The 25,441-nt window shown below is 34.5% G+C and overlaps 2 protein-coding genes across 2 annotated transcripts in view; both read left to right on the top strand.

Moving 5' to 3' along the window:
* The window catches only part of Fbxo28 (F-box protein 28), a 35,593-nt gene extending 11,827 nt beyond the window's left edge, over positions 1–23,766 (top strand). Inside the window, exons 2-5 of the mRNA XM_015483323.2 lie at positions 2,137–2,246; positions 5,145–5,283; positions 16,621–16,816; positions 19,092–23,766. Of these exons, the coding sequence (XP_015338809.1) occupies positions 2,137–2,246; positions 5,145–5,283; positions 16,621–16,816; positions 19,092–19,486 (840 nt within the window). The 3' untranslated portion in view covers positions 19,487–23,766. The remainder of the gene's footprint in view (positions 1–2,136; positions 2,247–5,144; positions 5,284–16,620; positions 16,817–19,091) is intronic.
* LOC107140514 (ester hydrolase C11orf54-like) lies at positions 12,531–15,366 on the top strand. The gene is given in 3 exon segments (XM_048809312.1): positions 12,531–12,571; positions 13,139–13,388; positions 13,390–15,366. Coding segments are annotated over 2 exon segments (873 nt in total). The 5' UTR covers positions 12,531–12,571; positions 13,139–13,239; the 3' UTR covers positions 14,114–15,366.
* Positions 23,767–25,441: the final 1,675 nt, after the last annotated feature.

Genomic DNA, 25,441 nt, shown 5'->3' with positions numbered 1-25,441 from the left:
AAGTTCTTTGGCTGATCTTCTATTGATTTTCTACTATGAAAGAAGAGAGGTTAGCCCTCTTTGTATCCCATATTTTACACACAAAAACACACTGCCATTTCCTTCCTCCAATAATACAGTAAAAGTTTATTTTCTGCTGGGCACAGTGGCACATGCCTGTGATCCCAGCAGCTCAGGAGACTAAAGCAGGAGGAATGCAAGTTTAAAGCCAACCTAAGCAACTTAAATGAGACCCTGTCTCAAAATAAATTTTTAAAAGGGCTAGGGATGTGGCCATTGGATTCATTCCCTAGTCACAAAGTATTTTCTTCTCACATAAAACATGGTACTAGTGTCTGTGACAATGTGGTTATTCAGGATTAGTATACTGATTGTCAAAGTATGGTCCAGGGAACCAACAGCGATTCCCAGGATCTTTCCAGGGGTCCATAAAATCTAAAATATTTTTGTTAAATAATATTAAGATATTTGTGTTTTTGACTGTTCTTTCACAGCTATAGAGTGGCAGTTTTCCAATAGTTGTGTGAAATGGAATGATGTCTATATAGTGACAGTAAATAAAACGTGTGCTTATGTGTTCTTATGTTTTTTAAAAGGTTTCTAAGTTCTCAACTTTTCAAAAATGTAATATAATGTCACTATATTTTGTTTTGGAAGTAAGAGTTATTTTTCATTAAAAACTGTTAAATGTTAACTTGTTTGCTGGATTTTTTTTTCAGTGATACTGAACAAATATTGATAACTGGTTTCATTTAATTAGAAATAGATTCTACCACATTTTAAAATAACGTTCGTTAGAAATTACTCTGGGTACTTACATTTTATTATGTTTTAATTTATTATGAGGTGAAAAGAACTGTTTTTCTTAATACTTTTCACATGGCATGCTGTAGTATAGGAACTATCTAGTATTAATATTAGAATAGTAAGGCCTTCACGAACTTCATCCCAGTTTGCCAGAATGATTTTTCTTCCTATATTTTCAGGAGGAAACAAGTAGATTGCTTCATCAGCATTTCATTTCAACAAATATATTTCAAGCATTTGTGCTTAGATACTAAGAGAAAGATAGAAGCATAAGATAAATTGTGTGTAATTGACCTGGCCGAGTCAGAAATTTATTTCAGTGTCTTAAGTACCCATCCCTATCCAGTAATCAACATTCAGGTTGATGACTGAATTGCTGCAGAATTCTCCACAATCAAAAACCAAACAGATATTATATATTAGGTTTAATTAAGATACAAAAGATAGGAGCCAGGGTTGTGGCTCAGTGGTGGAGCGCTTTCCTAGCATGTGTGAGGCCCTGGGCTCAATCCTCAGCACCACATAAAAATAAATAAATAAAATAAAGATATTGTGTCCAACTAAGGAATAAATATTTTAAAAAAAAGATACAAAAGATGCTAGGATATCTCAGAAATATAACAAATATGCAGGGAAAAGTTTTTTAATTAGCGTTACCAAATGATTTAGCATGTATTATTTTAATGATACCCCTATAACTAAAAATACTGTTCACAGTGTATTGATGGCTGTCTCAGGTGCTCAAATGATAGCTGACATGCACAAAATACATACAGATTGGGTTTCAGATGAGCTGTTTTGACTTCTGATCTTTTGCTTTTACTTAAACACCATGTTCCTTGAGAGTTCGAAATAGTTCTTTCTCCTACACTTGAAGATATTTTGGAAGATATAGCAGAAATTAGTCTAAAGGCTTCGACTCCTTATTCTCTATAGTTAAATTACTAGAATAAATAAAAATTCTCATTTGCTTATAATTGATATAAATTTTGTGAGAGGTTTGAAGTTTGAATGTACTTTTTTGGCTATCGGAAATTTTCTTGTTTCATGCTATTAAAAATCTTCAAATACATTGTTTTACTGATCTTAATAACTAGTCTCTGAGAACATTCAGTTGACACTTAAATGATATTCATTTGCCCACAATGTAATATTAGTAATGAGATGCCATAGAAATTACATAGATTAAGGGATTTACCCACTGCCACTAATAAGAGATTCAGACACCAATTGGTGAACAAGTAGAGAGAACTTTTGGTCATCAGTTAATTGTCTATTAATAATTTAGTTATTAATTTTGTTTTTATTCTGCCTCCCCTGTCCTCATAGGTTTGTAAAAGAATGGACTTGGTCTGCCAGAGAATGTTGAATCAGGGATTTCTGAAAGTGGAAAGGTACCATAATCTATGTCAGAAACAAGTTAAAGCACAACTTCCAAGGTATGATATGGCAAACAATGGAATTAATTTATAGTTGGGGGTATTTTTGTTTCTTGTTTCGGAGGCTTTTGTTTGTTTTTATTTTTGTAAGGATAGTCTTTATTTGTTTATTTATTTAGAGACAGGATCTTGATGTACTGCTTGGGCTGGCCTTGAACTTGCAATCCTCTTGGATTATAAGCATGCATCACTGTACCTGGCTAGACTTTTAGTGTTTTCAGTAATGCTGCTAGGAAAACCAGGTATCTTCATGTAAATCAATGAATTTTTTTTTTGGACCCCTTCCTCAGACTGTATACAAAAGGACCATAGATCCAAGTGTAGATTGTCAGCCCAATACTCTAAAATCCTTAGAAGAAAACTTAAATAATAAATCTTCATGAATTTGGATTGGGCAATGGTTTCTTCTACATGACAACAAAAACATAAATGGTAAAAAAATAAAGTAGGCAAGTTAATGTCAAAATTTTACAAAGTTTTGTGGCTTAAAGGATACCATCAAGAAAGTGAAAAAAAAAAAAAAACCCATAGAGAAAATTGTGTGAATCATATTTGATAAGTGACTTGTATTTAAATTATGTGAGAAACTTTGACAACTCATAAAACAACCAAATTCAAAGTGGACAAATAATCTCTTTCTCCAGAAAAGATATGCTCATACCTGGTAAGCATATGAAAGATGGAAGATGTTCAGTATCAATTGTTATAAGGGAAATGTGACTAAAACCATTACAAGGGGCTGGGGATATATCTCAGTTGGTTGAGTGTTTGCCTTGCATGCACAAGGCCCTGGGTTCAATCCCCAGCACCACCAAAAAAAAAAAAAAAATTATTATGAGATAACACTTTCCATCTTCTTGGGTGGTAAAATAAGAAACCACAAATGTTGAGTGAAATGTGGACATATTGGAGCCTTCTTTTATTACCATTGAAATATAAGACAGAACAGCCACTTTTAAAAACAGTTTGGCTGTTTTAAAAAAGTTAAATAGACTTACCATATGACCCAGCAATTTTACTCCTAAAGAGAAACTAAAACGTGTTCACACAAAATCTTATGGGTGGGAGTAGGGGATGTAACTTAGCAGTAAAGTACTTATCTAACATACATGAGGCCCTGCCTCAGTCCCCAGCATGGCTAAAGTATCAAAAACTTGTGTATACAATGGAGTATTACTCTGCATTAAAAAATGACAAAATCATAGAATTTGCAGGGAAATGGATGGCACTAGAGCAGATTATGCTAAGTGAAGCTAGCCAATCCCTAAAAAACAAATGCCAAATGTCTTCTTTGATATAAGGAGAGTAACTAAGAACAGAGTAGGGACGAAGAGCATGAGAAGAAGATTAACATTAAACAGGGATGAGAGGTGGGAGGGAAAGGGAGAGAGAAGGGAAATTGCATGGAAATGGAAGGAGACCCTCAGGGTTATACAAAAGTACATACAAGAGGAAGTGAGGGGAAAGGGAAAAATAATACAAGGGGGAGAAATGAATGACAGTAGAGGGGGTAGAGAGAGAAGAGGGGAGGGGAGGGGAGGGGAGGGGAGGCGGGATAGTAGAGGACAGTCACTAGTATGGCAATATGTAAATCAATGGATGTGTAATTGATGTGATTCTGCAATCTGTATATGGGCTAAAAAGGGGAGTTCATAACCCACTTGAAGCAAAGTGTGAAAGATGATATATCAAGAACTATGTAATGTTTTGAACAACCAACAATAAAATAAATAAATAAATAAATAAAAAACATGCTATTAAGTAAGGATTTAAATATTAATCAGATGAAATATGTTTGGAACCTTGTAATTAAAATTGTGAGTAATTTCTCTCAATTTAAAAAATAAAATAAAATAAAATAAAAACTACAAAAAAAAAAAAACTTGTGTATAAATGTTATTGGCAGCATTATTTATAATAACCAAAAAGTAGAAACAACCCAATTATACATTAGCTAATAACTAGATATAGTGATGATATATGATAGAATGTTCAGCAATAAACAGGTACATGCTGGAATATGAATAAACCATGAGAACTATGTTAATGAAAGAAACCAGACCCAAAAACACATACTGTGATTCCTTTTATTACAAACATGTTCAGAATAAACAAATGTATAGAAATAGAAAATAGATTAGTATTGGCAGAAGGAAGAGTGTTAATGGTTACATGTCCTTCATCTGTGTCCTTCATCTATGATTAAAATGTTCTGTAATTAGGTGGTGATAATTGTACAACGCTGAATATATTAAACACTAAATTGTACACTTTAAAATAGTGAAGTTTATATGTGTTAATTCCTTCTGAACAAAATTGTTGAAAAGTTTGAAGGAAGTAAATTTCATTTTAATTTTTGTGGTACGTGGGATTGAAACAGGAACCTTGCACATGCTAGGCAAGTGCTCTACAGATAAGCTGTCCCCGGCTCAGGAAGTAAATTTTATGAGCAAAAATATGTAGTCTCTTACCTAAGGGTCCCAATATATTTATTTCATTTACCTAATTTCTCTGATTCGCATAGCCATTAGAGTGATAATAGCCAAGAAAACAAGTCAGAGATTGAAATTAAGTGTAAAAAAATATATATATATATTTTTTGTAGTGCTATGGCCTTAACTCAGGGCTTCTTGCATTCTAGGCAACTGCTCTATCACTGAACGGTATTCCCAGTCCTAATTCTTTTTTAATATGAAGTTATTTTTTCCCCAAAATATTTTGTCAGTAAGTGCTAGTCCTCAGGAAGGATTCCTGTGCATTATAATTAAATTATGACCCAAATGTAGATTTCTAAGTTGATAATGAAAATTGATTATTTTATTAAGGCATTTTAATTGTTTAACATTTTAGTTCACAGTTATGCTTTAATTATCATTTATTTTTGTATCATTATTTTAGGAGAGAGTCAGAAAGGAGAAACCATTCTTTAGCTCGTCATGCAGACATCCTTGCTGCTGTGGAAACAAGGCTGTCACTATTAAATATGACTTTTATGAAGTATGTAGATTCCAATCTCTGCTGCTTCATCCCAGGAAAGGTAAAATACAACTGCTTGTCCAAAATAGCTTGATTGTCCTGTGTAAATTTTAAATTATTATAAACATTATTAAAATTATTATATATTTTAAATTATTATAAACTTATTAAAATTATTATAAGTGATTTTTGAGATGTTAGAATTGTTCTTCTGAATAAGTTTCTATGAATGTCTTTGTTGTATAGTTATCAATAAAGATATGTATGTGTGATGTTTATATTTAAAATTCCAATTATGAAATTCACGGTAGAAGCTCTGGTAGTCTGTAAAAAGCTTGTTAAGTGTTCATATGCAAGCTTGGCACAGTGACACATGCCTGTAATCTCAGTGACTCTGGAGGCTGAGGCAGGAGGACTGCAAGTTCAAAGCCAGTCTCAGCAACTTAGCAAGGCCCTGACAATTTAGTGAGACACTGTCTCAAAATAATAAAATTTTTTAAAAAGGACTAACTCAATGGTTAAGTGTCCGTGGGTTCAATTCCTGGTACCAAAAGGAAAAAAGAATTCATACTCAAGAAAAAATACTGAATTTTTACTTTCATTAAATGCCTAAGATACTGCAATGAATAAGAGATGGGTTATCCTGCTTTCAAGATTTTGTAATTTGGGGGAGGTGGAGAAAGACAAGTTTGTTTTGTTTTGTTGGAGAAATGTTTTATAATGACAACCTTATAAACTTTCCGATTTGACCAGAATACATAATTGCCACATAACAACACAATCAGAGCTAAGTAATGGTCCTCTTTAGTATAGAAATAAGTATATTTTGGTATATTTACCTTTAATAAATTAATGAAAATCCCAACATACCACATGCTTCTTAATGAACTGTAAATCCAGTTGAGATATAGAAGCAGTAGAGAAGTACTTAAGTCATTTTGACACCTGGTTGATGCTTGGAAAAGATCTTAAAATGGTTGTAATGTTGTATTTTTGTTATTTTCATAGATAATTTATATTGTCAATACCATATATGTACTATCTTTTTTTTAGTTTTATATGACATTTATTCTGAGGGACAGTCCTACAACTTATAATTTCTTTTAAACAATGAACACATCTTCTTATAGGGTTTGGGTTTTGGTGTTTTCTTGTTTTTGTTTTTGTTTTAGTAGAGGGACACAATACCTCTATTTTATTTATTTACTCTTAAATATTGTGTTGAGGATCGAACCCGGTACCTCACACATGCTAGACAACCCCCCAGCCCCTACTTATAATTTTATTGAAATATTCCTTGGTATATATCACTTTTCTTATATTACCTACAAAGGCTTTTATAGTTACTATAAGAGTATAAGAGGATGACTAACTAGAAGCTTTAGATTCTGATTTTTTTTTTTTTTTTTTTTGGTTCTAGAGATTGAATCCCAGAGTGCTTTACCACTGACCTACATCCCCAACCCTTTATATGTTTTATTTTAAAATGGGATCTTGCTAAATTGCTGAAGCTGGCCTAGAATTTGTAATCCTCCTGCTTTAGCCTCCCAAGTTGCTGGGATTATAGGCATGTGCCACTGTGCTTGGCATAGATTCTGATTCTTATGCCAGATTTTATCTGAATCTGATTTATTAAATCCTTAACTCGTAGTGTTACTTTTGAGTCAGTATAGGTTGTCCCCTCCAGCTTCATAATTTTTATTGCACGTCTCATTTTTAGAGTATGAACATTTAAGAAGACATTTACAGTTTTCAGAACTTCAGACAGTTCAGGTAGCTGTTAAACTAACAGAGTGGAGTAATTTGTGGCCAAGTTCATGGGTCTGCAGAAATTAAAATATTTACTATTTGACTTTTACAGAAGAAGATGCCAGTCAGTAATGGGGATTTTTGCTATATAAGCAAAAGAGCTCAAGTCCATTTGAGTCCTGTTTTTTTTGGGGTGGGGGGTGGGAATACCTGTTGGCTTCTCACTTTAAATTCTAATTCCCAAATAAAAGAACAAAATTAAGTTGCAGCCACAGAGGACATCTGTAGTTTCCAAGACACAATAGATCCTAGTATCCCTATTTCATTGATAAGAAAACTAAGGCCTAGAGAAGTTGATTTGACAAAAGCTATACTTCAGTCTTTTGATTTCTCAATTGCTTTTTTTTTTTTTTACTTTTATCGTCCATTTTTCTTTACTAGCACCCATTTCTTCACGAGAATTTATGCTAATTTTTTCTCCTACAAGCTCCTATCAAAAAATAACACACTTTTTGTGTTTATTCAGATATGTGTACCATCATAGTTAATTCAGCTTGAATTATTTTTGTTCCTAAAAGTACCTTCTTTATAGCTTATATTTTTCCTAAAACAACAGTATGTATACTCAGAATTTTTATTATTTGTGTTGCTGATTTTTTTTTTTTTTTTTAATAAATGACCCAACTTCTCACAAAGTCACACCACTTAAAGGTTCTACCTCTTCCCAACAATGCCCAGCTCAGGACCAAGCCTTCAACAGATTAGCATTTGGGGAACATTCCAGATATATATTATAGCAAATATTATACGAATAATTTTCTTTCTGCCCTATATAATTTTGATTCTCTGGTGATTTATTCCTGTTATCCCTCTGAATGTGCTCCTGGATTATAATAGTTCAGGAGCTTTTATACTTTGCAAGAGAACTCATTTTGTGAATAAGATTGTGTATCCATTTTGTTAAAATTTGGATCTACTATCAGCATTTTATTTCACACGTGAATCTAGGCAGTAATAATGTAGTTTAAATTAGATTGCCAGAATTGTACCACAATTTTGAGAGTTTGCTGCTATTATCTAAGGCAGGGACCAAGAAACGTTTCTGGTAAATATTTTTGGCTTTATGGAACATGTGGTCTCTATTATAACCAATGGACTTGGAGAAATAACCATGGACAACATATAGTTCTAGTAAAATTTAATTTGTAAAAACTGGCACAGACCAAATAGAAAAATATTTGGACCACACTGACATCCCATTCATCTTCTCTCAGAACTGTTGTTATACATGGTTGACTTTCTCAAATCTTAGATTATATAAATCTGACACATGGAAGTTGTACTTTTTATACTAATCTCATGTCCACAGCAGGAGTTCCCACTAAAAATTTGTGCTGTATGTGAGTGGTGGACAGCTAACCATTCTGGAACATATAGTAATGCAATACGACATGATAGTCCCTGCTCTTGATCATTATTAGTAGCCCTGGTAAATCTTGTGTTCTCATGGAAATACAGTGTTGTCCAAATACAGGTTTCCCCAATGTGAGTGTATGTCTTAAAGCTGTCCCTAAACAGATGTAAACTCTATATATTAATGTGACTGGTTTGTTTTTAATGTTTTGGGAAAGAAAACTAGTGTTGTTGTATTTTGTTATCCAGAGCCAAAAGTTACACACCTTTTTTCCTGTTTGTTTTTACATTTTATCTATATTTGTCTTTTTCCCCCTGAATAATTTGAAAATAAGTTGGAAACATTATGATCCTTAAATTTTTGTGTTTCTTAAATATTTCAGTACATTTCCTAAGACACTCACTTAACCACAATACAAATAGAAAAATTGGAAAATTTAACACTGATATAACAACAAATTTATATTCAAATTTCGTTACTTTTGTGGGGGGATGGGCTTACTGGGGATTTAACCCAAGGGCACTCTAACACTGAGCTATATCCCTAACCCTTTTTATTTTTTTACTTTGAGACAAGAGTCTCACTAAGTTGCTGAGGCTAGCTTCTAACTAATAATCCTCTTGTCTCAACCTCTCAAGTCACCAGGGTTACAGGCATGTACCACCATGCCAGCAGATTTCATAACATCTCAATAATACTTGTCCTAACAGGTTTTTTTCCTCATTCCAGAATCTAATCTTAGGACCATATGTGGATTCTAATCTTGAATCTGAAACAGTTTCCTAGTCTGTTTTTGTATCTCTTGATTTTCACTTTTTTGAACAGCATAGGTTAGATATTTTGAGGGATGTCTTTCAGTTTAAGTTTTTATAATGTTTCCTGGTTTCATTTATTTTATAATTTTTTAAAAAAAAATTTTAGTTGTAGATGGACAATATCTTTATTTATTTATTTCTATGTGGTACTGAGAATCAAATCCAGACCCTCATGCATGTGAGGCAAGCACTCTACCACTGAGCTTTATAATTGATTTTAATGTGAATATGCTCATAAAAATCAAGATTAGTTGGGAGCTTTTCTTTGTTTTACTGTGAATGCCCTAAAATATACATAACTATAAGCTTTTAAAATGAAAAAAAAGAAAATTGGTCTATTTTCCTATTGAATTGTTAAATCCCTCCTCCACCCCCATCTTCCTGATCAGCTTTTTCTGTGCAGCAGCCTTAAATACAAACAATGCAGAGAATCACCAGACTGATATATATCAAAACAGGCACTTCTGTAATCCCAGCAGCTTGGGAGGCTGAGGCAGGAGGATCACAAGTCATTTGAGGAAACCATGTAAGAGGTAGAAAATTTAAGAGGCTATAATACTTGAAACTATATTCAAATACATGCTGTACAAGAAATATTCAAAAAGTTTTAAATGCACTTAAAAATTTTAATATTAAAAAATTTAAGTTAAATAAAATAGGTGGAAGGAGAAGTTAAGGAAATCTCAAGTAAAATAAAAAGACAAAGAAAGTGAGGAAAAATGAGGTCATACAGTCAATATTCAAATAAGCTTTGTTTGCTAAACAGATTAAAAAAGAGATGTTCTCTCACCCAAAAAGCCTAACCACTTAATATGTCATTTATTACTATGCCAATGTAAACAGAAATGAGATTGGCGAACTTTGTGTATTAGAAATGCAACAGTAGTTCAACACATTTGGCTTGTACCATACTTTTTTAAAACTTAAAAATATTTTTTATTACTTACTACTTTTACCTGAAGCCTGTGTAGGCTTTAGTGTGTGGCATATTATTTGAACGGCATAGAAAAAACCATTAGGTGGTCTTTCCACTGGACTCAACGTAATTTATAGAAAATGACCATACCTACTCAGAAAATGAACGACTTTTCAGATGTGGTGAGTCTTGTATATGCCTTTAAAAGCCATTGTAGCCACCAATAAATCTGAATGGAAGGTGTGTGGTTCTTTCATAGTGTTGTTTTGGTTCATCAGGTTTTTTTTGGTTTGGTGTCCTTCATCTTGTCCTTTGCTTCCCACTATCTAAACATTATAAGCAACTATTTTAAATCTTATTGAAAATGTGAATTATCCCACTTGATTTAAATCTATATATAGTAAGATTTGAAAATATTACCTTTCCTAATAAGATATTTAAGCAAATGCAAAGAGATACTTTGCGTTCATACTATCTTTAGAAGACTAAATACTAAAGAATATTTCATAACTTCTTTTATAGATGTACTTTTAGTATCAGCATCCCTGTGGGATATTTTGACATGAAATTTTCTGAAGAATAGTGATTATGGAAAAGATCGATTAAAATACACCCTAGAATAAATGCCTGGTGGACAATAGTACTACAAAATGTTGATTTCTTCTCGTCACCTGTCCATCCACATCATCTACCTGCCCCTTTGTCTGTTCTCCCTTCCCTTACCTGTTGAAGTTGCACATACTCCTTGTTATCATGTTCTCATTAGACCTACCCAGTTCTCTGAAACAGATCTTATCTCTACTTTCTTTATTTTCACGTAGTACTTTGCTTGTACAGTGAGTGTATTCCAGTCTGTCTGACTTATGCTTTGCTGTTGGGTCTTTCATGACGTCATTATGTTCCACTGATAGGACCTGTGTCTTTTCATGCCTGAACCTTTACAACAATCATTCCTAGTAGTTCAAACATACTGTTAATATTCTTCTACTGTATTTTTGTACAAACATAATTTCTAGAGATTTATTAATAAAGCTATGATAAACATATAAGTACAATTTTAAGGGGTTTTTTTTTGTTTTTTTGTTTTGTTTTTAGAAATTCTGTTAACTTTGGCTTTTATTATTCTAAAAACTGTGCTCTTGGGATTGGGGATATAGCTCAGTTGGTAGAGTGCTTGCCTCACATGCATAAGGCTCTGGGTTCAGTCCCCCAGAACCACAAAAAACAAAACTGTATTCTTGTATTGAATTTAACTCTGTAACTTTTCCCTAAACAGTTTTGCTTAGGTATGTTGATATTAAGCAGTTAAACTATTTGACCATCATTATCCCTGATTTAAGAAACACTTATCAAATATCTGCCATATGCCAGACTCTGGTAGGCTCTAGAGATCTGACAGTAAAACTAGCTAGCTGTGATCTCTTCTGTCAGAGCTTACTGTATTATAATGAAGACAAATTAACAGAAAGATGTACTTGTATATTGTGAAGGGAAAATAAAAGATTTGATGACGTTGTTAACATGATTTATACTGGAGGAAGGTTCAGAGAACACAACTCTCAGAAAGTGAAATGTTATTGAGGCCTCAGAATGAGTAAGGAATTTGATGTGGAGGAGATATACAAGAAAAATATTACAGAAAAAGGGGTCAGAATGTGCAGAAGCCCTCAGGCAAGAAAATTGGGGTTTTATTTAGTTCATAGAGTTAATGACCAATTTTTGGCTATAGATGCAAATATACTAGCCGAACATTATAAAAATAGTGGAGTATTGTGGTGCTTTTCTTACTTATAACCCACATGTACAACTTTATCCTGGCACTAGCAAAACATAAAATTAGTCAATGAACAACCTTTTAAAAAAATACTCTGCTCTGGGCTGGGGCTGGGGCTGAGTGAGCAGTAGTGCACTTGCCTGGCATGTGTGAGACACTGGGTTCGATTCTCAGCACTGCAGATAGATAGATAGATAGACAGACAGACAGACTGACTGACTCTTCTAAAATGAGTTTCTTACGGAGTAGAAATGCCAGAAGTGAAAACATCACTAACCACTAGTGCCTTAGACTTTGCCTTTGACTATCTTGTTCTGCATGTTCTCCCTTGTTACTCTCACTCCCTCTTATTCTATTGGCTACTGAAGTCTCACCATCATCTGCAGTTTCTCTCCTGACACCTGCATGTCCCATGTAATTCAAAACCAGAATATCTTATCTCCCATTACATCTGCCTATGTACAAACCACCACAGCCCAAGCCAGTTCTTGTTCATTTCTCCAAACCCACAAACCCTTTTCTGTGAAGTCTTCCTTGAGTTTATAATAAGGACAAATTCAAACAGTTTAGTTTTTCCTAAATTTATTAGGCACATGTCATTCTAGATTAACAAGGATCATTACATTGAAAGTCTAGAAAAGGGAGAGATCATCTAGGTCCGTGGACTTCGCCCACAGTTTTGTACTGAGGATTGAACCGAGGTTACTCTTCATGGAGCTACATCCCCATCCCTTTTTTATTTTTATTTTGAGATAGGGTCTCCCTAAGTTGCCAAGGCTGGCCTCAAACTTAAAATCCTTCTGCCTCAGCTTCCTGAATCGCTGGGATTATAGGCATGTGCTACCATGTCCTGCTCTATTAACAGGACATGGTTTTTGACCAACCGTTTATTGAGAACTAAAATACACAGGGGTCAGTTTGTAGCAAAGGGTACAAAGGAGAGAAGTACAGCTTTCCAGTGAAATAATGTATTGTCCTTAACTTCAGAGCCTTGTGAACAGGCCTTACATTTGTCTAATAAATGGCAATGAAGAATATTCTAAAAGAAAAAGAATAAAACAAACAATTCCAGCAGTGCTCTTAGAAATAGAAATCTGCTTAAGAGTTTTGTCCTTAATCCTTACTGTGATTGGTCTGGAGTAGGATTCTCCACCCACTTTGTCATCATCGTCTTTTTTTTTTTTTTCTTTTCTGCCTTCATTTTATTTATCTCCCTCTACTTGCACACATCATCACTTGAACATTTAAGAACGGCAGGCACTGTTCACATCTGGTGCACTGTGAACTCTTGTGATAACTGGCCAACAGGAGCTTTGATTGTACAACCTTATACCTAAAGAAGAAAGAAAATGGCTCATTCTGAGTTTTCTTTTCATGTGCCAAGTCTAGAGGAACTTGCTGAAGTTATGCAGAAGGGACTAAAAGATAACTTTGCTGATGTCCAAGTGTCTGTAGTTGATTGCCCTGATTTGACTAAGGAACCATTTACCTTTCCTGTAAAAGGTTTATGATCTGAATATAATTGCAAAAGAAATCAACTTGCCTGGAGCCTTTATTCTTGGAGCAGGGGCAGGCCCATTTCAGACTCTTGGGTTCAATTCTGAGTTTATGCCAGTTATTCAAACAGAAAGTGAACACAACCCTCCTGTGAATGGAAGTTACTTTGCTCGTATTAACCCTGCAGATGGAGGATGCCTATTACAGAAATACAGCCAGAAATACCATGATTTTGGATGTGCATTACTGGCTAATCTTTTTGCCAGCGAGGGCCAACCTGGCAAGGTCATTGAGGTAAAAGCCAAACGAAGAACTGGACAACTTAACTTTGTGACTTGTATGAGACAAACTCTGGAAAAACAATATGGAGACAAGCCTGTAGGGATGGGAGGTACTTTTATAGTTCAGAAGGGAAAAGTAAAGGCTCACATTATGCCTGCAGAATTTTCTTCCTGCCCATTGAACTCTGATGAAGAAGTGAATAAATGGTTGCATTTTTATGAGATGAATGCTCCTTTGGTTTGTCTACCAGTTTTTGTTTCCAGAGACCCAGGATTTGATTTGCGACTGGAACACACTCATTTTTTTAGTCATCATGGAGAAGGTGGACACTATCATTATGACACGACTCCAGATATAGTGGAATATCTTGGATACTTCTTACCTGCAGAGTTTCTCTACCGCATTGATCAACCAAGAGAGACCCATTCAGTTGGACGAGATTAAATCATCTTATGCTTAACAAAAATAAATAAGTTAATTAATTAATTCATTACTAATATAAAATCCAATAGAAATTATCTCATCACTTAAAACCCTTTTTTTGTCTTTGAAATGACACTGTATTCTATATTATTTCACAGGTATATATCTGAGAGAGATTATTGGGAACAGAGATACATTTGAGATGGTCTTTTTTTTTTATGCTCACATAAATTTATTGAGCCAACCGCATTTTTTTAAAATTCTATAATATCAAGCAAAGTCTATCATATGTTTATATCTCAAATATAAATATGATTAGGAATCATGATTATTCCTACTAATAGCATTAACTTACATTTGTATAATGTTCATTTTTTCAAATTAAGTCTTAAAACTGCTAAATAGATTATTTCTAGGCATTAGCAAAATCAGTTTAGAAATGTTGATGGTTAAAGCCAGGCATGGTAGCACATGTCTATAATCCCAATAACTTGGGAAGCTGAGGTAGGAGGATCACAAGGTTCGAGGCCAGCCTCAGCAACTTACAGAGGCCTTTGAGCAACTTAACAAAACCCTGTCTCAAAATAAAAAATACAAAGGGCTGGGGATGTAGCTCAGTGGTTAAGCACTACTGGGTTTAACCCTGGTACCAAAAAAGAAAGAAAGAAATGCTTATGGTTGAATCTTTGTATTGAATTTTAAAAATCCATTCCAGAAATCAGAGTATAATTTTTTTTTCATGGAACAAGGTAAACAAAGTAAGCCCTTCATCTTTTTCATGAAGTTAAACCATACTCAGAAGTTTGCAATTTGCCTTTCACAAACATTAGTTAGCAACAAAATGGTTAGCCATGATTCTTCCCTTGTTCTGATTGCCATGTGGAAGCAGTTTGTTGGTTATTTGCAGTAAGAGAAAGGAAAAGAAACAGCATCAAAATACAAAATTTATGTGAGCATACTTTAATTTTCAATAAGGCTACTGCTGAAAGTGACTAATGCCCTTTATGAAATATAAAATTATATTCAATTACTGATTATATGGTTGCCTTTGATATTCTTCTATAATAATCATTACCTAGAAAATCAACTCTCCATTCTTGCTAATGCCAAAAATGTGCAAATTTAGGTGCTTTAATTTAGTACTAAGCACACTTCAAATAATATTTTGGACTGTTTATTTTCAGTTTTAGCTGTAACATGTGAGTATAAATCTGTGCTATTTTTAAATAAGCACTATTTTGAAGCAATGAAATTAATAAAGAAATAAAAAGAAATTAATAAAAAAAAAAAAAAAAGAAAGTCTAGAAAACATTAAGAACTACTAATGTTTCCAGGTACTATTCTGATAGATAATGTTTTTCTAATAGTCTGCAGCAGCCTGAGTAGAGAGAAGAAGACAGATTACAAAATTTTATCCAGAGTTGGAAATTGACTGGATAAATGCAGTAACAGGAATGTCTAGGATTCCAGGTTGTTTGGAATTTTGGTGACAGAATAATTTTGGTTTATTAGTCCACAATTCTCATGAGATAAAAATCGTTTTGAATAGACATTAGCTGGACTGGGGTCTTCAGAGATGTGAATTATTATATTCAATTCTGTGCTGAAGCTATGGAAAGTATTAAGAACACCCTCACAGGGGTGTAAGAATATCATTTCTTCTTCATGTATTAGCTGTGCCTTGTCTTTCTCCATTGCATTTACCACTAAAACAAAAAAGGATCTTTTGCTATACTTTGGTGATGGCAAGAAAATGTGTTCTGAGGAAACCTCATTCCAATCCATGATAGCTTGTAGAGAAATAAAACTTCATAGGGAAGTGCAAAAGAGAAAAGGAACTGAGTTCCTGGGACTTGGGGAATAGAAGGGGTTTGGAGAATTAATATAATATGGGTTTGGGTAATGTCCCATCCTGTATCTACTCCCAAAAAGGATTTAATTTCTTGGTTTAGTCCTCTGGTTTCTTTAGCAACTTATATAGCCATCTTTGTTGTGTGTGTGTGTGTGTGTGTGTGTGTGTGTGTGTGTGTGTGTATCCCCAGAAATCTGTGATTTCCTTCAGGGCAGGAGCTATATTTTGATGGGCAGGGGAAGTGCCAGACATTGAACGCAGGCACTCAATCACTGAACCACGTTCACAGCCCTATTTTGTATTTTAGAGACAGGGTCTCACTGAGTTGTTCAGTGCCTCGCTTTTGCTGCAGCTGTCTTTTAACTCCAAGGCCTCCTTGGATTACAGGCATGCACCATCACACCCAGAGCTGTATTTTATTTGTCCTCCTTCTTAGCCCCCCCAGCACAGTACCTGGTAAACATAAAAGATCCTTAATAAATCTAAGTATAAAGTATTATACAAGACCAAAACCTATGTGTGGCAGATGGTAATATTATCCATAACTTGTATATCAGCTAAGTCACCCTCTAGGTCTTTATTAGAAATTGCAAAACATGCAATTACATCTGCTTATTTAGCACTTTTCTTCAAAAAAGAAAAAATCTGAAATACTAATAAGAATTTGTTTTTTTAGGTGATTGATGAGATTTATCGTGTGTTGAGATATGTCAATTCTACCAGAGCCCCTCAGCGAGCTCATGAAGTACTACAAGAGTTAAGGGATATTTCCTCCATGGCAATGGAATACTTTGATGAGAAGATTGTTCCAATTCTAAAAAGGAAGTTGCCAGGATCAGATGTGTCTGGAAGACTTATGGGCTCTCCTCCAGGTATTTCTTATTTATAATATCTTCAGTTTATAATAACATTCATACATAGTTTTATAACTTGTCTTTTTCCCCCATAACCATATATTTTGAATTTTTCTGCTAGCAAATATTTATCCACAACATAATTTTTACTGATATATTGAATAACAGATCATATGTAACTTGTATAACTGATCTACTTTTAAGGTATATTTGTAGTTTATGATTTTCTTTTCTTTTTTTCTTTTCTTTTTTGGTGCTGGGATTGAACCCAGGATCTCACACACAAGTATGTACATGCTATGTACATACTCTGTCTACCATTGAGGTACATGCTCAACTTTCTGTTTCAAGTTTTTCAATTAAATTATACTGTATAGAATGTACTTATGGCTAAATCTTTGCACATATCCACAACTACTGACTTACAATAAATTTTGTTGAAGTAGCATTGCTACTCAGGAAGCTGAAGCAGGAGGATTGCAAATTCAAGGCCAGCCTCAGCAATTTAGTGATACCCTGTTTTAAAATTAAAGAGGGTTAGGAATATAGCTTAGTGGTAGAGTTCCCTTGGGTTCAGTCTCTAGTACCCTACCCCCCCCAAAAAAAAAAATTTTTTTTTTTTTTTTTGAGAACAGAATCTAGCATACCAAATAAAACCCAAAAATTTCTTTATGGGAAGAATCGAATCCAGTGAACTGTTTCAGCCATCAAAACATCTGGCTTCTTATCTACTGAAAAGCTGAATTGTTTAATTTCCTCAACTCTTATAAATACTTTAAATTAGGGGAAAACATTTATTAAACCTTTTTGTTTTGTTCAGATTAGTTAGCTCCCTGTAGTACTCAGTGGGATACCTGAGTGGATCTCTAATTTAATAAAAAAGCCTACAGTATCTCAGCATTAATGTATGTATTATTTATTAAGTACCTATTATATGTACAGCACTATACTGTATGAAGAATAAAAAGAAGTGTAATACATGGTGTCTTCTCTCAAGAACCTTACTGTTTTAAAAGGTAAGACATGTCCAGACTCAAAGTGAAATCATCATAAGCAAGAGAAATATTTAAGACATTGTCTACTTATATACCAAATGAAGCAGAGACAGAATCTTTAGGAAGATAAAATCACTATTGGGGCTGGGGTTGTGGCTCAGTGATAGAGTACTTGTGAGGCCTTAGATTCGATTCTCAGCACTGCATATGAATAAAATAAGATTCGTCAACAACGTAAAAAAAAAAAAAAAGATTTTTTAAAATCAGTATTGGCTGGTCTCACTGAGATGTCAGGAAAGGTAAGAATTGTCTTGAGTCTTGATGTAAAAGCAAGGGGTTGTGGTTGTAGCTCAGTGGAAGACATCTTGCCTACCACATGTGAGGCACTAGGTTCGATCCTCAGCACCACATAAAATAAATAAAATAAAAAGTATTGTGTCCATCTACAACTAAAATAAATAATTTTTTTAAAAAAGAGTAAAAGCAAGGATAAGCAGAGAGGGAAGGAAGACTATACTTCAACCAAGGAAAATATTGTGATTATTTAAATGTGCAAGGAGAAAAATAGTTCAATGGATATAGGTAGGAATAGATCCATCTAGTTCTTTTTGAAAAAGATCTTCAGGGTAAGGTTTTTAAAAATTAGGTAATTAGCTTAAAATAGTGAATTCTATGCCTATGTTATAATTTATTTACTCCTAAAAGGGAATAGTTCCAAAGCCTTCCTATGCCATGTTATGTGTGATATAACCTACTCTTTGATGTAGTTCCTGCTCTGTGGCTAAGTTGAAGCCTTTGCATTTATTTAAGTGCTGGTGAACTTAAAAACATGATAGATCTAAACTTCTCACTTGAAAGTTTGTGTTTGTTTATGTAAAATTAGAAACCATTTTCTAATTTTAATACTTGTATTTTCTTACTAGGTCCTAAAAATGTTGAGCAGTATTTTATTATATTTATATAATTTTATTTGTTTAGCTGTAGATATTTATTTTATTTATTTATCTTTATGTGTTGCTGAGGATTGAAACCAGTGTCTCACATGTGCTAGACAAGAGCTCTACCACTGAGCTACAACTCCAGCCCCAGCAGTATTTTAAATCTAAGTGTATGCAGGAGAATGAGAATTCAAATTCATTCATAGTTAAAACAATGTGTCTGATTAATCTGTAGAACAAATATATTGGAAAGAATAAATTCTCAGAAGAGATAGGAGGATATTCCATTCTAAAATAAGTTTGTTACTGATAGTGAAATATGTATTAAGTAGTTGACCCTTTCAAACAATTTCTCCACAGTGCCAGGACCCTCTGCAGCCCTAACAACAATGCAGCTCTTCTCCAAGCAAAACCCTTCAAGACAAGAGGTTACCAAACTCCAGCAGCAGGTTAAAACCAATGGTGCTGGCGTGACTGTTCTCAGGCGTGAAATTTCTGAGCTTCGCACCAAAGTGCAAGAACAGCAGAAGCAGCTTCAAGACCAAGACCAGAAACTGCTAGAGCAAACCCAAATCATAGGTGAACAGAATGCACGTTTGGCAGAGCTGGAACGCAAACTACGAGAAGTAATGGAAAGTGCAGTAGGAAATTCCTCCGGGTCTGGGCAGAATGAGGAGTCTCCTCGGAAACGAAGAAAGGCAGCAGAAGCTATAGACTCTCTTAGAAAATCTAAACGTCTTCGGAATAGAAAGTGAATTGAAATATGGTTCTAGCTCCAGAGGAATACACAGCTTGGTAGCTTAAGCAGTTATGCATATCAGGATACTGGGAGCAACATGGTGTCTGTCCCTTGGGCTTCTAGGTTTTCAGAACACAAACTTGAACTCTATGATTGGGACATTTTTTTCCCACTTCTGGTGGAACTGATGCACAGAATCTTTTTACTTTGCAATAGATTTGTACTAACCAGACCCGTTCTATCATGTTTTGGGGAGTTAACTTTTTTCTGTGCAAATAATAAGGAAGTTTGTTTCTGCATATATGCACATGACATAAGGATCTTAAACAAAATCCAGTCTTGACAAGAGTTAAGTTTAATACAGAAAATGTCCTGTTCACTTGAAAGAAAAAAACCTACTTTTTAAATGGACACTATGTTGTTTAAAAAAAAAAGCAAAAACAAAAACAAAAAACGTTGACTTTTTGTTATAAGTGACCTTTGTCTGGAATGTCTGAAAAGTAGTTAATGCTTTTTGGTATTGAAGTGATGGGTAACTGAAAGGATTTCCATAGTATTGACTGTAGAAGGAGCCTCTACAGTATTGACTATATATTTTTATAAACTACTGGCAAGGGACGTATCCAGTTGTTATTATATACATGTTTTCAGTTCTTTTGGGGGCCATGTCCTACATTTGCATGGATGGATGCATGCATTGCCTAGTCAACTCACTTAAAAAGCTCTTGCACTGGTATCGATCTTGAACCTCTATACTTCCTTCTCCACTTTTTAGAGCAGCGTCTTCATTGATCTAAGCACTTAACATCTTCCACCACAACAGTTTGCCTCTAGAGAGAGAATTGTTAGTCCATTTGTCCTCCAGTTTTATAGGAACAAGACTATTAAAGCCCATTGCTTTATCTATTCTCTGTAGGGTTCAGGTACACTGATTAAGGCAAAGTCCAAATTCCAAGGCTGTTTCTGTCAAGATCAGACCTCCGGGAGCTAGCAAAGATCCTAGCTCTTCGCTATGTGCTCATGGATCATATTGGTGACTGAATAGGCTGAATAGGGGACCTAATTGTGGATGCAGTTTGCCACTGAAGGAAAGTTTATTGAAGAAAATTGTACCATGAAAAAGCAATTCGATCATTTCATTTCTGGGCGATGACCCGAGGGAAGCTTTTTAATATTAATTTCAAGCCTTCCTTATCCTATAACAAAAGCTTTAATTTTTTTTTTTTTTTTTTTTTTTGCACTTCTGTTTTTAGCTTGTAACTGGAAAAGCATGTCTTGCACTGTTCAACCTTTGAGTGGTCACTTTAACAATCTCCAGATTGTGTACAGTGGTTCTTTTGCCCAGTTGTATATTTTTGAGACATTCAACGATCACTGTCCAAGTTTTATTTTAATGTACTAAATTATGTAGTTATTTGTCAAGTTTTTAAACAACTGTTGCCTTGGGCTTCAGTTATTTAAAATAAATTTAGGTGTAATATAGAAAACTATCCCTTTCCAATAGTTTGATACCTGTATACAATCTAAGGTTTTGGTAAGTACCTTAGTTGAATAAAAGCACAAGGTTATCACCTTTTTTATCCGTCCAACATGACATGGTTTTTGCATTCTTTAGGTTAACTTTTTCCTATCTTTTTTTAGTATTGTCCTTTCATAATATTGTCCTTAGATTTTGATCAATTATATGTCTACCTTTGAAACTCCATTTACAATGTAGTATGTTTTCAATGAAAAAACATAAAGTAACATCCAAGTGTTTATGGTTTGTTGGGAAGGTAATTTTAAAATAAACAGTTTCCTAAAAACATTTGTCAGCCAAGGTCATCCATAAAAGTCCCCGTCTGGAACTCATTTTCTCAGCAGGTCTCATTTTGTAATCATAGGATTTAGCCATATTATCATAACTTTGGAGGAGGCCTACTGGAATACTCATGGCCTTTACTATTATGCTTTTTCTGGTAATAGGAAACCTTTTTTAAGTATCAGAGTACTGGTTTACAAACTATGATCCTTATGCATCAAAGGGATATAGCCTCAGCTTTTTGGTTTTTTTTGGTTTTGGCAGTACTGGGAATGGAACGCAGGGCCTTGTGCATGTTAGGCAAATACTGTAACCACTAAGCTACACCCCCAGTCCTCAGATTATTTCTCTAATAGTTATTGAATTACTAAAGTTTCCTGAATTTCTTTTTAAACTACATCAAAATAGCCTAAATATATCTGTAGTCTTCCACTAGTTAACATGAGTATATGGCTTTCAGAGTAAGCATTCACACTGTTAGGAGGTAAATTTTTTGTTTCCAAATTCAAATTTCTACAATGTATACTTATAATCCCTGTCCATAAGATTGAGTTGCACTTGTTAATGCATGAGTGTTTCATAATTAGAATAAAGCACTACAGTTGTTTTATGTTGTAGACTAGCTAAAACAGGTTATGGTATTGTCTTAAACATTTATTAGAATAGTTATTGGGTAACTGTTAAACTTGCTTTTGGATAGCATAGTAGCGTTTAGGGTTCTATAAATACATCTAAACTTGACATGTTACAGGAATTTTATAAATTAGTCTCAGAACCTTCTTGCTCTGCATTTTATGCCAGTAATTTAAATGCTGTATGTTTTAATAGTACAGCATTCCATGAAGTATTGCCATCATCTTCCTTGGCGGAAGAGACTTCCCTGTTTTAATGGGTCATTCCCACACATAAACTATGGTACAACACTACATACATGGATAAAAATGTGAAAAGACATGGATAGGAAATGAAGAGGACTGGCCTCAACCCTCACCCCAGCCAGATCCTCAGCTTAGCTTTCGTGTGGACACGGTTTTCTTACATTCTGAGGTTATAGAAACTGCTGTTTTTCAGAATTCTCTTTTGATGTTCAGAGCCTGGAAATAATGGGGCAAATGCAAATGTATTCAGAGTAATCCAACTGTTTTTAAAGACTATTGGGGTGCCATCAGGTCTAAAGCCGCTGGTTTTGGAAGCAACTTTTGTAAAATGTGTTTTTTGGAGTACTGAACTTTACAGAGGCTTGCCTTAATCTCTATTTAGTAGTTTCAAGATGTATGCGCTATTGTTCTACATGTTCAAATGTTAAAATATTCTATGTAGCCCCAGAAGTGGGTAAAACAGAGTATAAGTAATGCCTAAATAAATAAGCTAAAAGGTGTCACTACAGCTGAGTTTTTCAGAGAAAGTGGACATATAAAAATAGGCTATGCGTCATAAAAATAATGGCACCTTAGGATTGCACTATTTTATGCATTATTTTATATGCCATTTCATAGCCTGCACTTTAATCTCCAAAGAAATGATGTATGATATCCCAGTTGTTCCTTATTATTAATAAACTTTTTCCTAAGACAGGGCACTTAATTCTATTTTACTATACTGAATTAGTTTCTTGGAAGTGGATTCTTCTTTTGGGTTCTCTATTTCCTTAGCCATAATATTTTCTAGGATCTGGGAACTCCCTCTTTTGTCTATTTACAACAGTATATAATTTTAATTTAATGTAATATAAATCTCATACCGGTGATCAGCACATTCTTATATTCTCTTCTAGCAGTGAGTACCCATTTGTTACATTTATCAAACCCCTAAAAATACGTGCTTTAAAATTTGAAGGCAGGAATGAAAGGTATCCTGATGCAGTCACTAGCAAAGAAAGCTAATTGTAATAGGAAACCCAATTTGATGTGCTGTCCAATTCTTTGACTTGGCATTTATCTGAATTCCTTTAACTAGCAAACAAAAGGTAAAGTTAGAACTACTTAAAAGTAAACTTTCAGCCTGCCATCTTCGGTGAGTTATTTTCAGAAAATACTTAATCTACAAAATGAGACTAGTCATTAGTTGATTGCTGCCTGCCATAATCTCATTTTGAATAGCAATACAGTTATATTGATGATAAATATGACAGGCTGAAGTAAATTAGTTGGCCTTTTGCACCTTCCTAAGAATCTTGGTTAAATTTCTGAAGTTCAGAAATTAAATCTAAATTTTTCCTGTTGTGTCTGAAGAAAACCATGAGGTTTAGAAGCATTATTGGTAATCTGCTGAGTTTGCCAAAGTCTAGTGGTCCAAATTCAAAACTACCAAAAGGTTAGAGTGTTTAAAATTCCTTTATGTGGTACCATGTCTGTTTACCTATGCTTATGAGCAACAATAAATCACTAGTTTACCTTCTGGAATTTTAATTGTTAAAACCTAATCAACTATTGGAAAGTAAAAAACACCTCCCAGTTACACAACAGGGTACGTAAATAAATGTGTTATTACCAGTGCTACTTGTTTTCTTTGTATTTCATGCACAAGTTTGGAGCTCCATTGCTAATGGGTACCATATTAGTAAGTATTGTCTCATGAAGCACTATACTGTGTTTTTACACATAGTTCTTCACAGCCACCTTATCAAGCAAGTTTTACTCCACGTGTGGTCATTGGACTTTGGTTAAGGAACAGGTCTGAAGTGTTAGGTAAGTGACTTTTTAGGAGTTGACCCAGACTGCCTCTGAAGGGTTGTACTTCTTGCTACACTGCCACATTGAGACACTAGACTTCCTGTGTGAGTGATCATGCTGTACATCACACAAAGCAGCCAGTGCACAACATCACTAATGCTAAAAGTAGTATATAGAACTTGAATCAAGTATAAGCTGATCTGAGGAGGGACTGTTACACCAAAGTTTTTTTTTAGCAATGGGTTCACTCTTAAGAGTGTAAATAGAAGAGATAAATGTCAAGTTTTTTAATTAATTTCATGTTTCTTAAAGATGTGACTGATAGGGAATTGCTGACAAGAAAATTCTCCAAGGAAAGACAAACTTCCTACATAGTTAGTGCTTACTCCCCTTCCCCAGCTCATCCACAAGGTTGACAAAGTGAGATCACAGATAATGTGATGCTGAAAGGTGAGGGTGACAGTAGAGTCAGTTGTCCCAGTAGTACTACTGCATTCTGATCACCCTGATAACAGCTTAGAAAAATAAAACCTGCTGCTGTGTATCCCAGTGTTCAGAAGTGGAACACAGTGGAAATCTATCTATAAATTCTCAGTGGCTCAGTTGTGTAATAGTTTCATGATGTTAGAAAAAAAACAAGGATCTTGACCAGTATTAATTAAGTCCATTAAACACTGCATATTATGTTTTACTTGCTGGTATACATTCCTCTGGTTTTTGGTGAGTCATTCTCAGAGCAAAATGAAGGGTAAATTGTAAGAAGACAAAACAGGAGTGGTGGGTGTTTGAGCCAAAAGCAGAAATTATGTCTAGAAAGAAAATATAAATCAAGGTTGAACTTTTCAAAATTAAAGATTTCATTCACAGAAACAAGGTACGGGTGACAATGGAATCAGTTGCCCCAGCACTGTACCTCTATTTCTGTAGTATCTAAATAGGTTCAGCTTCTGTGTTTTAAATCCCCCCCCCTTCCTTGGAATTGAATAAACCTGAGTTTATAATTAACAGATTTGGTAAAAAGTCTGTGAAGCAGCATTATAAATGGTAAATTTAACCCTGGGAATGAAGACCTAAGGTATACCGCTGTGCTGAGACTAGAAAACAACTCGCCCTTCTCGAGGCCAAGTGAAGGCCAACTTGTTCTTCCTTTGTAGGTTTGGAGCAAGCTTACTTGCACAAGCTCTTAAAACAGTTTCCATGACCCTAGGTATTGCCATAGCAGCTGCCCTCCATTCCCAAAGCAGTGGTGAAATGCAGTAATTGTAGTCTGCCCAGGAAGACAATGAAGGAATGAGTGTCAGGGATGAGCTAACAGTGCCTAGTATATAGTAAACATGCAATAAATAGTTGTGACGTATATTTAGACATGATTACACAAATAGAGGTACAGCTATTTTGGAAACACATGTATCTTCTTTAGGTGGAATGACATGTCTGATTGGTCGTCTCCAAAAGTAAGGAGCTTATGTTATGCATTAGCCCCAACATGAGTTTATAT

This window comes from Marmota marmota, unplaced genomic scaffold (genome assembly GCF_001458135.2).
Source record: "Marmota marmota marmota unplaced genomic scaffold, marMar, whole genome shotgun sequence".
In the NCBI taxonomy this organism is placed as follows: domain Eukaryota; kingdom Metazoa; phylum Chordata; class Mammalia; order Rodentia; family Sciuridae; genus Marmota; species Marmota marmota.
The sequence above is the reverse complement of the archived record's forward strand: the minus strand, read 5'-3'. Positions and strand labels throughout refer to the sequence as shown.